Below are 15,777 nucleotides of genomic sequence, written 5' to 3'. Positions count from 1 at the left end.
GTATCTGTGTCTGTACTCTTAATATTTTTCTATTTTTATGTCCATACCATACTAATTTATTACTGCTTTTTAATATATGTCCTGATATATGATGAAACCAATTCTTTCTTTTTTTACTTTCAAATATTATTGGCATGCATATGCATTCATTCTTCCAGATAAAGTTTACTATTTGTCAGTTTCCAGAAAAGAAAATGTGTCGGGATTCTAAATGAGATCCTAAATGCATATATTAATATGGGAAGCATTAAAATCTTTGTACTGCTGAGTTTCCATCAAGGAAAATGGCGTGTATCTTCATTAATTCAGATCTCGTTAAAATTTTATAGTTTTTCTTGCGTATTTCTTATTAAATCGATTTCTAGGTATTTTATGCCGTGTGTGGCTATTGTGAACGTATTGTCTCGTGGTAACACAAAATAGATAAACTTCAAAGAACTGTCTGAAAATATAATTGAAACTCATTCCTGTTCAGTAATTACCTAGAGCCTCGCTGAGAGAGACATTATACACAAATGTTTCAAAGATGAAAAAAAGGGGAGAGGGGGGTAACCCTTGGCCTGTACCAGGCTGGAAAATGTAATGTCTACCTGGACCGTAGCATAGGGACTCTGAATGGAATCCATTTTGATGTTAGGCCATCGCCTACGAAAACCCTTTTCAGAACTTACTAGGAGGTTGTTTTTCAAAGATGTTATTTTCTATATTACATTTGTCATCTGTATGAAACTCCCAAAGAGGAAATTCCCTGGTCTTTGTTCCTCCTGAGAAACCGCTTTGTGCTTTTAGCGAGCGGACCCTATTATAAATCATGTAACTGATAGCATTTCCCTCTGCATTGTCTGCTGGAGAGCTTAGCGTCAAATTTTCACCCACTGCTAACAAATGCATGGGATTTTCATGGATGCGTTTGAATTCTAAGCTTATTTCTGGCCCTGGTGAACTTTCTTTCCGACACTTAGGCCTGTTTTTCATTTATTTTTACCTTGTTACATCTTATATATCTCTGTAATCCACTTTAAATGCGTTCTGGATCAAAACAGACTTGAAAATGCTTAGACGGGTTTGCATCCTATAATCTATGCTCCAGTTCATGAAATTGCATGATAAATGTAATTGCCCCACCATTTGATATAAAGAGCTTTATTTTGAAATAAGGAAATACAAATTCTTTGAAGTTACACATCGGCTCATACAGAATCATCTCAGCCTTCACTTCTAAAATCAAGCTGACTTTTAAAAACCTTCGAGTAAAACGGTTACAATAAACGTGAGACTCAAAGCCAGACTAAGATATATATATTTGATGAGAGTCATCCCATTACTAGTTTTACTCATCATTTGAAATGTGTGTCTGTTCCCCATTTTGTTCGGAATACCGAAAACACAATTTCTGACAAAGATTTACTCGATTTCTACATTTAAAATTTTCTAAAGAAAGAATTTTTAAGCTAAATACATTTAAAATACTCTTCTCGTGACCCAGCATCAAAATGCGTAAAAGGAAATCAGAATTGTTTTGAACTGGAGGTACAGTTTCAAGTAATCCAAGACAGGACAGAAGACAAACAGTTCACGGGAACAGGTTTGAGAAAGATTTTTGGGTCAGTGAAGGATATTAAATGGTGTTATTAACAGAAATACACTTTAAAAAATATGAACACAAATTTTTAGAAAGGAATTTGTAGTACTAAAATCAATCTATAAATGTTCGAACTATCAATAATCCTACTTTACAAAAGTGAGACAAGGTGACTGAAGACATTGAATACCATTGAGTGTATTTAGCCAAGTGTTCCTGAAGCATTCTGGGCATGAAGAATGACAGTCATGAGGCCACGGTATTGTCCCGGGAACAGCAGCTGGGTGGTTTTACACATGATTCCCAAAGGGCACGGAGGCTCCTTAGGAAACAGTGGAGAGGATTAATTTTGACAATAATAAACTTTACATGAGGGCCAGGGAGCATAAAATGATCCAATCAGACTGAACTCTTGCCAAGAGACTGAAATCAGAAACACAACCAAGTTCAATCCCAGTGTCCTCATTTCCACGCAGAGAGAAAGACCCTTTCTCATACTTTTATGTAAAGAAATACAACCAATTGGTGAACTTCAGAGAAAGCGTATCTAATGAACTTCTCCCGTGAACCCCTGTTTGGTCATTGGATCGTTTAGAGGTATCTGTAAAGATCTGCCTCTCTACTCCTTAACTTCATCAGCCCGCCTGGATGGAACATGAGGTCAACTATGTAGACCTCAGGAGGAGGGAGAGCCCCGATCAGTCCCTTACGAGATTCATTCATCAACTGAACTTCATTCCACGCTCTGCCATAGTCCCCACGAACCAGAGAGCAGCCGATGCCAATTTTATCAGCCAGAGCCTGTGGGAGAAAACACAAGATCGACCAAAAGTGAGGAGGGAGAGGAGGGGAGAAAAAAAACATCCTGAGCTCTAAGACCCATCTTGTTGAAGGTGAAATCTACAACTCTTGCAAAGAAGTGCTTAGAAAGGAAGCTGGAAGGAAAAAAAAACAAAAAACAAAAAACATGTGGAATATTGTGATAGGAGCCAATAAAATGTGACAAGTTCCCTTCTTCCTCGAGATCCTGTAGCCTCAAAAATCTCTGTGTAGGTCCTGCTGGGAAGTGACATTTTTCAGGCAGTTACACGGCATTGTATCAGCACAAGATTGATAACGTCATTGGAGAAAAGCTATTCCGCGGGTTTTCAACACTAGTGCATCTATCAATCTTCCCATGCTTCTAGGCTGCTCTGGGGGTGTGATATGCAGTGGGATTGAATGGAGGGATCAAATTGGTGGGAACCTATTTCTTGCCGATTTGTTCTGTGTGATGGAAATCGTGCCGTGAGCAGGAGGAGCTGGTTGGCCGGGGACGGTCCTGCTCTGCTGGGGCTGCCTGCTGCCACTTCCTGAGTTGTGTAATGTTCCTTGGAAGTGGTCTCTTCAGTTAGTCCTGGTTTTGAGGTTATTTACAAAGTACCTTCAAAATAATCTGGAAACTGGGGCGCCCGGGTGACTCGGTCGGTGAAGCATCCGATTCTTGACCAGGTCACGATCTCACCGTAAGGTGGGTACGAGCCCCACGTTGGACCCTGTGCTGACAGCTCAGAGCCTGGAGCCTGTTTCAGATTCTGTGTCTCCCTCTCTCTCTGCTCCTCCCCTGCTCACACTCTCCATCTCTCTCTCTCTCTGTCTCTCTCAAATTAATAAGCAAACGTTAAAAAATAATAATCTGGAAACTTCTTTGCCACATCATGATGGATTGAGAGAGCTGGCTCAGACTTGCGTGGGTTTGAATTTCGGCTCAGCCGCTCCCTGGCTGCTGTCACCGCAAACAAAGGGCTCAGCCTCTCTGTGTTTCCGTTTCTTCGTCTGGGAAATGAGGATAACGGTAGAGCCTCCTGCTTAGCAGGTTGTAAGGATGAAGTGGATGAAAACGTGTCAAGTGCTTAGGGCTGTGAGCCCCGCACAGAGCAGGTGCTCAATAAATGCTCCTAGCCAGAGGAGGCAGGAATCGCGTTGTTTTAATCACCTGTTTATATATTCATGTGACTTACTGATTACGTACTGTGTCGTGATGGCACCAGGCAGTCTTGGGTGGACCAAGACGATTAAGACATGGTCGTCATTCTTCGGGCCTTACCTCCTATCTAGGCTGAGCCTGCCTGATAAACCGTCAACTCTCACGTGACAGTATCCAAATGTATGGCACTCCGTGGTATTGTCATTTGTGATACGAAATGCATGGTTGGTCTTCGTCCGTTTCCGCACAGAACTCCTAAACCCTTGGGATTTCCTAAGTGATGAGCGCCATAAAAGTGTGTTTTCTTCATGAGGCGGCTTTTGGACCACACCCAAGGGTGGGGATGGTTTGGCAGGAGAACCAATCTTGCGACTGGAGGGTGAGAACTTTCAGCCCCACCTCCTGACCTCTGGGGAGGGGAGGGGGTTGCAGGTTGAATCAGTCCCCTGTGGCCAATGACTTCATCAATCATGACTATGTAATGAAGCCTCTATAAAAATCCAAAAGGAGAGGTTCTGGAGAAGTGCCGGGTTGGCAACCACATGGAGATTCGGGGAGAGTGGTGTGCCTGGAGGGGACACGGAGGCTCCAAGCCCTCTCCCCATACCATTCTTTTTTTTTTTTAATGTTTATTTATTTTTGACAGAGACAGAGCATGAGTGGGGGAGGGGCAGAGAGAGAGAGAGAGAGGGAGACACAGAATCCGAAGCAGGCTCCAGGCTCCGAGCTGTCAGCACAGAGCCCGACTCGGGGCTCGAACCCACAAACTGCGAGATCATGACCTGAGCCGAAATCGGACGCTCAACCGACTGAGCCACCCAGGCGCCCCAACCCCATACCATTCTTCATGCAATTCTTCCATCTGGCTGTTCCTGAGTTACATCCTTTTCTAATAAACTGCCGATCAAGTCAGGAAAATGTGAGTTCTGGGAGCCGCTCTAACAAATTAATCAACCCTGAGGGGGCTGTGTCCAGGGGAACCTCCAATCTGTTGGTCAGAGGCACAGACGACAACCTGGGCTTGTGACTGGTGGCTGAAACGTGTGTGGCCGGGAGGGGACAGTCTTGTAGGACTGAGTCCTTAACCTGTGGGATCTGACATCATCTCCAGGCAGGTAGTGTCAGAATCGAGTTGAACTGACCCAGCTGAGGTCGGAGGATTACCTGAATGTATAGAAACTGCCCACCCCGATCCCCGCCACCCCTCCCCCATTGGAATTGGTACCAGAATCATCTTACACTCACTGTCTTGCGGGGTAGAGAGCCAAAAATAAACATGCTTTCCAAAATAATAGCTACTGGGGCGCCTGGGTGGCGCAGTCGGTTAAGCGTCCGACTTCAGCCAGGTCACGATCTCGCGGTCCGTGAGTTCGAGCCCCGCGTCGGGCTCTGGGCTGATGGCTCAGAGCCTGGAGCCTGTTTCCGATTCTGTGTCTCCCTCTCTCTCTGCCCCTCCCCCATTCATGCTCTGTCTCTCTCTCTCCCAAAAATAAATAAACGTTGAAAAAAAAATTAAAAAAAAAAAAACAAAAAAAACAAAAAAAACAAAAAATAATAGCTACTGATCTCTTAAACTCCATGGCAAGGCACTTTATTTTTTTTTCTTTTTTTAAATTTTTTTAATGTTTATTTATTTTTGAGACAGAGGGAGACAGAGCATGAACGGGGGAGGGGCAGAGAGAGAGGGAGACACAGAATCGGAAGCAGGCTCCAGGCTCTGAGCCATCAGCCCAGAGCCCGACGCGGGGCTCGAACTCACGGACCGCGAGATCGTGACCTGGCTGAAGTCGGACGCTTAACCGACTGCGCCACCCAGGCGCCCCACGTTTATTTATTTTTGAGACAGAGAGAGACAGAGCATGAACGGGGGAGGGGCAGAGAGAGAGGGAGACACAGAATCGGAAGCAGGCTCCAGGCTCTGAGCCATCAGCCCAGAGCCCGACGCGGGGCTCCAACTCACGGACCGCGAGATCGTGACCCGAGCTGAAGTCGGACGCTTAACCGACTGCGCCACCCAGGCGCCCCGCAAGGCACTTTAAATCATCACAATAATCCTGTGAAATAGATACTATTGCATTTCCCATTTTATGGAGAGTAAAACCAAGGTCAGATAATTTTCCCCAAGGAGGTCACAGTAAGTGGTGACCTAACGTGGAAGGCAGGGGATCTGTCTCCAGAGTCTGAGTCCTAACCTCAGGGTGACCCTGCCTCCCACTGAGTTGAATGAGTTCTCATCCGAAAGTCTGGATTTTCGTTGTGAGGTGGGAAACAAGGTTGTCTGCTCAGAAAGAGGTAGAGATGAAAAGTGTTAGTAGGAGGAAAGACAGATGTGGGGCACAGCTGCTGAGGAAGAAAGAGAAAAGCCTGTGACCAGGAGATGGAAAAGTGACACCTGAATGTCCACCTGAGTTGGGCACCCTGAGGTGGCTGTGGCGTCCCCCCCCCCCCCCCCCCACTGTCCTGTTCCACAGCCTGGGTGGCACAGTGGAACGGGCAAGCAATCAGACTGGCCCAGGGTGGACTGGCGAGGCAGGGGAGAGGAAGGATGGGGTCAAGAAGATGAGGGAAGTTAGCGAATTCTAAGGTCTATGGAGGATTTCTCTAGGCTGCTGTTCTTCTCGTGCAGTCCCTCACACCGCACCGAGGCAGACGCCAATGGCTGTCAGTTTAGCTCTTAAATCTCTGTGAGTTCACGCCTCCTTTCACATCTTCATGGCTGTGGCTATGGCTTTAGTAGAGGTCACCTGTAGTTCTTGCTCCACTGACCTTCCAACTGGTCCTCGTGTCACCAGTCCTGTCCCTGCTCTAATTCATTCCCCATTCGGCTGCTTGCATGGTCTTTCAGAATCACGTTACTGCGGGGTACCTGGGTGGTTCAGTTGGTTACGTGACTTTGGCTCAGGTCACGTTCTCATGGCTCGTGGGTTCAAGCCCCGCATCCGGCTCTGCACTGACAGTGTGGAGACTGCTTGGGATTCTCTCTCTCTCCCTCTGTCTCTACTCCCCCCGCCTCCACTTGCTCACTCTCTCTAAAAATAAATAAACTTGAAATATATACATATACATACATATATATACATATATATGTATTTTTTATTGATTGATTGATCGATTTTAAAACATTTTTTTAATGTTTATTTTTGAGACAGAGAGAGACAGAGCATGAACGGGGGAAGGTCAGAGAGAGAGGGAGACACAGAATCGGAAACAGGCTCCAGGCTCTGAGCGGTCAGCACAGAGCCCGACACGGGGCTCGAACTCACGGACCGTGAGATCATGACCTGAGCCGAAGTCGGACGCTTAACCGACCGAGCCACCCAGGTGCCCCTATATAAGTATTTTTTAAATCATGCTCTCCCCTTAACAACTTTCAGTGGCCACTTGCAGATTTTAGGATCAAGTGCAAACTCACATGGAGCTTTACACTCTGGCCCTTTAGCTGCATCTGACCCGTCCTCTTTCCTTTTTCCAGACAAACTATGCTACATTCCTCAAGTCGACCATGGACTCTCATTCCTGTCATCTTGTATAAAATGTTTGCTTTGTTTAGAATGTTCTTGTCTTCCTTCTTTACCCGATGAAATCCTATGTATTCTCTAATACTCAGGCTACACATCACTTCCTCCCCTGAAACTTTCCCTGACATCACCTGAGAACCCACAAGTCTAGCCCTTGTGTGTATGCAGGGGCTATCGCTTTAGGAGATCCATATTCCCAGACCTTAGAAGAGCCCTTGACCTGTAGTAGGTGTATGATAAATATTGAATGAATATGCTTCCGGTAGTCTGACAAATATATACGTGTGTGCGCGTGTGTGTGTGTGTGTACACACACACACAAATAAGTAAATCTAGGTGGCAGGATTAATATTAGCCAGTTAAACGTTAGCAAGTGGCTCACGCTATTATGAGAAAGACAAACATCTTTACCTAAAGGCAAATGAGGCAAAATATCTCAAATACCTTGAAAAGCAAAGCTCGATGATAGAAGATTCCTTTTTTGATCTGTCCAATTGGCACAACATTGGATTTAAGTTGAAATTTTAGTTCACTGATATGGAGTTCCCAGCTGAAATTATGGAGTTTCTCCTTTGACATTTTACCACCCATTTTTTCTGCCACGTACCTGTGTCAATGACATTGAGATCAAATCGATCGAGTTTCATGTCCCATTTTGGATGCTTTGGGTGTAACTCTACGTACAGTTGTATGTGTAAAAGCTGCATTTCCTCTGGCTTTCTTATTTGCTTTACTTTTTAAACTTACTATAAGTGGGTTAACATTAGGCTCGCTGTATTCAAACTATCACATAGAGACTGAAACTCTCACAATTTCATTCAACACAAAGGAAGAAATGAATGCTAATCTTCGCAATATTTATAACAAGAAACAAATCATATCACACAAAGTTCCTATCAACACAGTTTTAAAGCTTTACCTTGCCCTTGACAAAATACTCACAAATGCTTCAATCTGAAATCCAAGGCATCGTGCTAACGTACACGGTCCTTCTTTTAACGAATTTGAACTTAGAGATAACGTGCACACATTGGAAATTTTTCCTTTGGATTCCCAAATATTTTCAAGTTTTCTAATTTTTCCCTGTTAAATTTTATTATTTTGGGGGGCGCCTGGGTGGCTCAGTCGGTCAAGCGTCTGACTCTTGGTTTTCTGCTCAGGTCATGGTCCCACAGTTCGTGGGTTTGAGCCTTGCATTGGGCTCTGAGCACTGAGAGCGCAGAGCCTGCTTGGGATTCTGCCTCTCTCTCCCTCCCTCTCTCTACCCCTGCCCTGGTGGGGCTCTCTCTCTCTCTCTCAAAATAAAAACATAACCTTAAAAATATAGATATATTTGATTAAATTTTTTTTTGATTTAGAGAAAGATGGCGTTTAGGTAACACTAAAGTGAGAGGAAGAGAGGAAGGAGGCAGAAGGAAAAATAAGTTGGGTGAGGAGTTGGAATGGATGCGCCCGGGGGTTTCTCCTCATTGGAGGCTCTCCCTGAAGAGGTCAGTACACACGTCTACAAAAATCCTCTGTCAACTAAGGCTATACCGCATCTTGGAGTAGAGGCAGAGTTGCACGTTTTAAGAAAAACTTTCGTCTTGCTGTACAGAGAACCAAGCGAGGAAGAACAATGGCCGAAAACAGGAGGAAAGGTGGGGGAGAAAGCTGTCGCACGACCCAGCCAGGCAGACTGTGATCAATGCTGGGGACCAACAGCTCGGGGGCAAATCTCAGCATCCCCGTCTTGGTGCGGGCTCCGGTTTAAAAAAAAAAAACAAAACAAAACAAAAAAAAAAAAACAACGAAAAACCCACAATTATTTGGGAATGATGAAAAGTATTCCCGATAGGAACAAAGCACAAGGACGTTTGGCAAATGCTGAAATGAGCTAGATCAGAGTTCTGCTTGAGTCATCACTTCTCAAGGACACCCGAAAAACGCCAGCAGCCAAAAATGTTCTCTTCCGGTTCTGGCTGACGAGAAGTCAATGATCTGGCGGCTGTTGCTTCTTGCGGTTGTCACATCCAGGTTTGATGAGTGCAGTGCACTTCAACTTGGAGAGGGTACAAGCTCCCGCGGAGGCCCCAGCTGTTGCAGGATCCACCTGCTTACCTAATTCACCTGCTCCTTCTTGGTGCCAGTGGCGAAGGCCACCCTCCACTTGAAGTGATTCCTAACCCCTCACAGCTACCACGTCAAGTTCCCAGGTTTCTCTTAGCGGACTCACACTAAATGCTCCAATTAAGAAGGCAGGATCGGGGCGCCTGGGTGGCTCAGTCGGTTGGGCGTCCGACTTCGGCTCAGGTCGCGATCCCACAGTTCATGAGTTCGAGCCCAGCGTCGGGCTCCGTGCTGACAGCTCGGAGCCTGGAGCCTGCCTCGGATTCCGTGTCTCCCTTGATCTCTGCCTCCTCCCCGCTCCTGCTCTGTGTCTCTCTTTCTTTCAAAAATAAATGAACATTAAAAAAAATTTTTTTTAAGTTAAAGAAGGCAGCCTCACTGGCATCTGCAGGGTGTTGAGCCTGCCCAAATAGCCATCCCTCAGAACACTCACACCCCCACGTTAGAGCAACGTGCAGTGCAAAATATCAGACATAGGACATAAAAATCAGTGATGGTTGTTTGTATTAGAACATAATTTTTGAGTCTACAAATAATTCACAATACGATTCCTTTAAATTGTGAGCACCCCATCTACCTACGGAGTCATTTAATTTTCACACTTGATTCATTCCTTAGGATCACATTGAAGGATGGCTTTAGTGGTTTCGCTGGAGAAAATGACAAAAGCAAAGGCATTTTTCTTGAAGCAATTTCCAGCTCCTAGCTCTGATTCTTGGTGGAAATAGGACGTAAAATAGAAATGGAGCGTTTTTTCAATTGATTGTGTTTCTGCTTCAGAGTCAGCGGTGGGGTGCAGTTATTATGACGGAGTCACCTAAAAACTGGCTAAAAAATGCAAACCGCTAACATCAGAAACTTTTTCTCAGAAACTGAAAATGTGCATGAATAGACAGAGACAACTGACTTACCTCGCAAGGACCTCAATCTGTTCCTTAATATTGGTTATGGGAAATATTGATTTGGTCACTTCATACACGTAAACACGGAAGTCAGGATCGAAGGGAGGATACCATTCTTTCTCGGGGCTTCCTTCTCCCATCAATTTTGGTAATGTCGGAACCTCTTCTTCCTCCTTCACTTTTTCCTCCTCTTTTTTCCCTCGGCCTTTCCTTTGAGAGGACACGGCAGCAATCAACGTCACAAAATGAACCACACCAACTGTGCTCTGAGTCATCTAAAGAACCCCACAGACATAGATGATTTTAAACCTCAATGACCATATCATATGCCGTTTTCAATTTTTCGATGACAGTGATGGAGTTTTATAGCCTCTACATTATGCAGGAGAAATTAACTTTCAAGGTAACGCTGCCTGATTGGTACATACGAAAATCGTACGTTGGTCTTCCGTATAATTGCTTAGCGAGCTGTCTGGTGCACAGTAGGTATGCAAGAAGCATTTATTGAATTGGGAGAAAATAGGTTGCTTCCTCGGGGAGTCGAAGCCAGTCTTGCACCATCTCTTGCTTCAGTCGGGGCCTTCGGCAAGAAGAGTTTACATCACCATTTTTAAGAAAAAATTCCCCAGGGGTACCTGGGTGGCCCAGTCCCTTAAGCGTCCGACTTCGGCTCAGGTCATGATCTCACGGTTTGTGAGTTCGAGCCCCGCGTAGGATTCTGTGCTGACAGCTCAGAGCCTAGAGCCTGCTTCGGCTTCTATGTCTCCCTCTCTCTCTCCGCCCCTCCCCTGTTCACACTCCCGTGTGTGTGTCTCTCTCTCAAAAGTAAATAAACTTTACAAAATTTTTTTTAAAAATTACCCTAAACATGGAAAAAAGCAAACCAAAATACGGATAGCACAGCATTTCCATGTCATGCAGGGGTGAAGACTTACCTGAAGTTTATCTAAAGAAATGTACTTAGTTCTGCACTTACAAAAACTGAAATGTACTTAACAAACAGTAAAGATACTGCTTAATTAAAATCTACTCTTAATTAATGGTTTCAACCCGAGAGAATTTGCTAGTTAACATGTGTAGCAGAGATGCAAATGATTCCTGTCAGTGGAAAAGGCATTGCCAGCGGTCACAGTTTATTGTCCTGGAGGCTGTTAACCAGTTTTTGAAACGTAATTCTTTGTGTTCCTTCACTGGGGAATGTCTTTACCTCCCCCTCTTCATTGTTAAAGGATAGTTTCGCCCGAGAGAGATCACGTGGTTGATGCCTTTGGCAGTTGAGACACGTGGTGCCACTTCCTTGTGGCCTCCGAGAAATGCACCGTCATTCAAATTGGAATTTCCCGATATGAATTCAGATCCCACGATTCAGGTGCACTTCCTCGGGTCGAGCTACCTCACGAGAAAATTGCAGCCCTTGTTATGCTAGCAGAACTGGAGGGGGGGACGAGGAAACCTCCATGTGAACTTCTATAGCCTTTGCTTACGTCTATTTTTTTCCTGCTGTTCCTGTATTGTATCTTTTACTAAAATAAACCTTAGCCATAATTATATTATATTATATTATATTATATTATATTATATTATATATTACATATATAACATATTATATATAACATATATTATATATAGACAATATATTACATATTATGTATTACATATTATATATTACATATTATGTATTACATATCACATCACATATCACATATCATATATCATATATTATATATAGACACACACAGACACACACCCATCCCCTAGCTAAGAAAATGGGGCCAGGCCAGGTGAATCTCCTAAATTGTGTCTTTGCAACTATTTTGCATTTTGTTCCACTAGCTGTAAATTAGAAGCAGGAATTATCTTTAAATATTTCTCGAAGTACAGGATGAAGGGGGGGGGGGGGGTCAACCAAAGGCCATGTGAGTTTTCTCTTTAATTCATTTGGAGGAAGAAATACAAAAAATAATCTTATTAATTGCTTTTGGAGCATTACACAAAACTATAATCACCACAAATACCCAACGTTTTGTATTTTTTAATTCAATATTCTATTTACTGCAGCTAAGTAGAATCTAAAATGTACTCCCCATATATTATGATAAAATTTCTAAGCAAAAATTAATATTTCCAGCTCTATCATCTGAATACCTTTCCTGGGGTGCCTGGGTGGTTCAATTGGTTAAGCGTTGGACTTTGGCTCAGGCCATGATCTCATGGTTTGTGGGTTTGAGCCCCACGTCCGGCTCTGTGCTGACAGCTCAGAGCCTGGAGTCCGCTGCATATTCTGTGTCTCCCTCTCTCTCTCTCTCTCTCTCTGCCCTTCTCACGCTTGCACTATCTCTCTCTCAAAAACAAATAACACTTAAAAATTTTTGAACACATTTCTTCTTTTGCAAGACAAATAAATAGAACATCTTCACATACATAGTAAGATTTTAGTAAATTGGGAGTCACCACGAGAAAGGTCAATTAGAATGGTGAAAAGCATATTTAGATTTACCTGCTCCTAAAGTTACAGGGTAGCTTTATAAGATTGGACAGCTTGACTCAGAGCACCTATAACACAAAGCAGGTGTATTTCTGAGTGTGCTGAGGTGCGAGAGGAGAATCATTTGGTACGTGGCAGCCGAGAGCCAGCACGCAGGACTTAGCACATCATGGAGGGCAATCCTATTGAGTGGTTAAAAAGGGATAATTTATAGGAACCTCTGAACTGTAGTTTCTGCTGCTACAAACAGAAGTACTTCATTTGGACCTCTTTCCCATGAAGCCTGCCTGGGTATGTCAATAAGGGCTTCAATACTTAAATGGATTTTATTTCTTCGTCTTCTTTTTTTTTTTTTAAACATTTATTTATTTTTGAGAGACAGAGCGCAAGCAGGGGAGGGGCAGAGAGAGAGAGGGAGACACAGAGTCCGAAGCAGGCTCCGGGCTCTGCACTGACAGCAGTGAGCCTGATGTGGGGCTCAAACCTACGAACCGTAAGATCATGAACCATGAGATCATGCCCTGAGCTGAAGTCGGACGCTTAACCGACTGAGCCACCCAGGCACCCCAAATGAATTCCATTTCTAAATCACTATGGAGACAAGTGCTAAGAAATTACAAAATTAACTCTCGTAAAATTAACCCTCAGAAAGAACATCAGTTTGCGATTAAAGATAGCGGAACTTTTACTTTTCTTACCAAGACTTTAGCAAAACTACCTCAGAAAACAGAGAGTTACTGTGGGAATCCAAAACAATAAGGATATTTTCTATGTTCATGGGTGGATGAGAAGGCAGATAGCTAAACAGAAAGACACATTTGTCTGGCTCCAAACTGTGTACTGACATTTTCTTTCTTTTTTTTTTTTTTTTTTTTTTTAACGTTTATTTATTTTTGGGACAGAGAGAGACAGAGCATGAACGGGGGAGGGGCAGAGAGAGAGGGAGACACAGAATCGGAAACAGGCTCCAGGCTCTGAGCCATCAGCCCAGAGCCCGACGCGGGGCTCGAACTCCCGGACGGCGAGATCGTGACCTGGCTGAAGTCGGACGCTTAACCGACTGCGCCACCCAGGCGCCCTGTGTACTGACATTTTCAAAGTTTAATCACTTGCTCCTTTTTGATTCCATCAACTATTTGGACATATAAGTTATAAGGCAAGGCTGCTGGGAGAAATGGAAGTCATGAAGCTGGCCCATGTGGGGTTTCAATTTAGGCAGGAAGATTTTGGTCTATGAAAAATTATCACAATACCAGGTAGCATTCGATAAATTCCACATGAGTGGTAAAAATAAGAAATTCGAGATGTTCCAGAAATCTATCCCAGTTGGGTGTCCTGTTCCCCCCAGTCTATTCCAAAAAGATGAGGAGAGAGTATTGTATAAAGTGGACACACAATGTATTCTGGGTTTAGAAGGATGTATGTGTGCATACGTGTGTGTGCATGCGTGCGTGTGTGTGTGTGTGTGTGTGTGGTTTATTTTCTTATTTGTCAGTGTCCCAGTAGGATGTAAGTTCTATGAAAACAAAGGTTTATGTTCACTGCTGTATCTCTAACGTGGGAACAACTCCTGATACCTAATACAATAAGTATTTGCTGAACGAATGAAAAAATTCAAGAAAAGAAGGTGAGAAGGTATTTAAACGTGATTAAGATGTTAAATGTGATTAAGAAACAACATCTATTTCTGAAAGACTTTTGCAGTTAGTCAAGATTTGGGAGGAAGGGGGAAAAAACGGCTAAGCGAAGGTTAAAAAAAAGCGGTTGAGGGAAATTCTTCAAAAAATAACAATGTTTTAGGAAGTCGTTATGATGAGGATCAAGATTGAGCGGCAGAAATGTTTAAGTATATGTTGTAAATTTCTAAAAGACTCCAGAGATGAACAGACTGGAAGGAAACAAAACAGAGACAGGAAAGCAATAAACTTTTAAGTGTGTATAATCAACTCATGTGCAATCAACTTAAATATTTATGAAATCTGGTCTGAATACAAAAATATGCTACAGATAGAACTTCTGATACACTCACAAATAGGTATAGTAAGTGTTTATTGTGAGGGGAATGGTCTTTATAAAGAAAAGCTTTAGAGGGCATATTAGGTTGGTCGGATTCAGTGAAGGCTAGGAAAGTATCAAGATGGCAGCTGGATAAAGGCGAAACCAATCACGTCTCCTATGAGTGTTTTGCCGTGAAGGAGGGAACAGCTGAACGCTTCGCACAGAAGAACAATATAGTTGCTAGTCACCCAGCGAGAGACTGTCGCTTAAGGATTTTAATTTACATGGTACATGGTGATAATATTCATGAGGAGACAGAGACAAATCATACTTCCCTTGTCTGTATTGGGCCACCACACACATAACTGGTTTGCCTATTTCCTGTCCCCTCTCTTCCTTTTAAGACCTTGGCCACTTTGTGGTTCTAGATGTCTCGTCATTTTCGGCAGTACCTCTCAGTAACTTTTTGTTAACACCGCACATTCTCTACGACATTATCAGATGGGTAGAGTTAAAATGTGTTACTCTATCGTCAGGGGTCCAAAGTTCTCATAGGAACAAGACAAGAAGGGCTTACCAAAAGATAGACAACAGGGCAACACGATTACGACCAATCTATCCGCCCAGTGGACCCAGGAATAAGGAGGGGAAAGGGACTGGACGTATATGGGGTCACTTAAGTATGCCAGGCAATGGTTTAGGCACTCAACAAACATTGTTTCACGTATTCTTACAGCACCTCTGCGAGGAAGGAATCATCACTTCCATTTCAGAGATGAGAAAACCAAGGACCAGTGTTGACCGAATCCAAATGTATGTTTTCCTGTATGCTAACAACCTGTCTGAATGTTAGGAGCACGTCAGGGCTTATCTCTCAGTGGGGAGTAAGAGGCAAGAGTATGCAGAGACAAGGAGGAGACCGGAAGTGGTGTGAGAAGAAATAATGATCCTCACTTGTTTATACTTATTCTCCCCGGGGCATATTGCCAGGGAGTCAAACCACTATTCCTTTCAACAACAAGCCTTCAATATTTGAAAGAATTTGTGAGTATTTAATCTATAAATTTTTTTTGGTTATTATTTTTTATTTTTATTTTTTCAGGCGTTTGCCATGCCTACACAATTCCTGTTTGGACTTCATCTGGAGGATGATAGGAAATCGTTGTTTTGGGCAGAGTAATATGATCAGCCTTTCACTTTGGGAAGTTAATTCGGTG

At 43.5% G+C, this 15,777-nt stretch overlaps 1 protein-coding gene across 1 annotated transcript in view; it reads right to left on the bottom strand.

Moving 5' to 3' along the window:
• Nucleotides 1-1,127: 1,127 nt before the first annotated feature.
• Nucleotides 1,128-15,777, bottom strand: part of ARMC3 (armadillo repeat containing 3) — a 100,883-nt gene continuing 86,233 nt past the window's right edge. Inside the window, 3 exon segments of the mRNA XM_045463541.1 lie at nucleotides 1,128-2,383; nucleotides 7,511-7,673; nucleotides 10,087-10,287. Of these exon segments, the coding sequence (XP_045319497.1) occupies nucleotides 2,174-2,383; nucleotides 7,511-7,673; nucleotides 10,087-10,287 (574 nt within the window). The 3' untranslated portion in view covers nucleotides 1,128-2,173.

The sequence above is a fragment of the Leopardus geoffroyi genome, chromosome B4 (genome assembly GCF_018350155.1).
Source record: "Leopardus geoffroyi isolate Oge1 chromosome B4, O.geoffroyi_Oge1_pat1.0, whole genome shotgun sequence".
In the NCBI taxonomy this organism is placed as follows: domain Eukaryota; kingdom Metazoa; phylum Chordata; class Mammalia; order Carnivora; family Felidae; genus Leopardus; species Leopardus geoffroyi.
The sequence above is the reverse complement of the archived record's forward strand: the minus strand, read 5'-3'. Positions and strand labels throughout refer to the sequence as shown.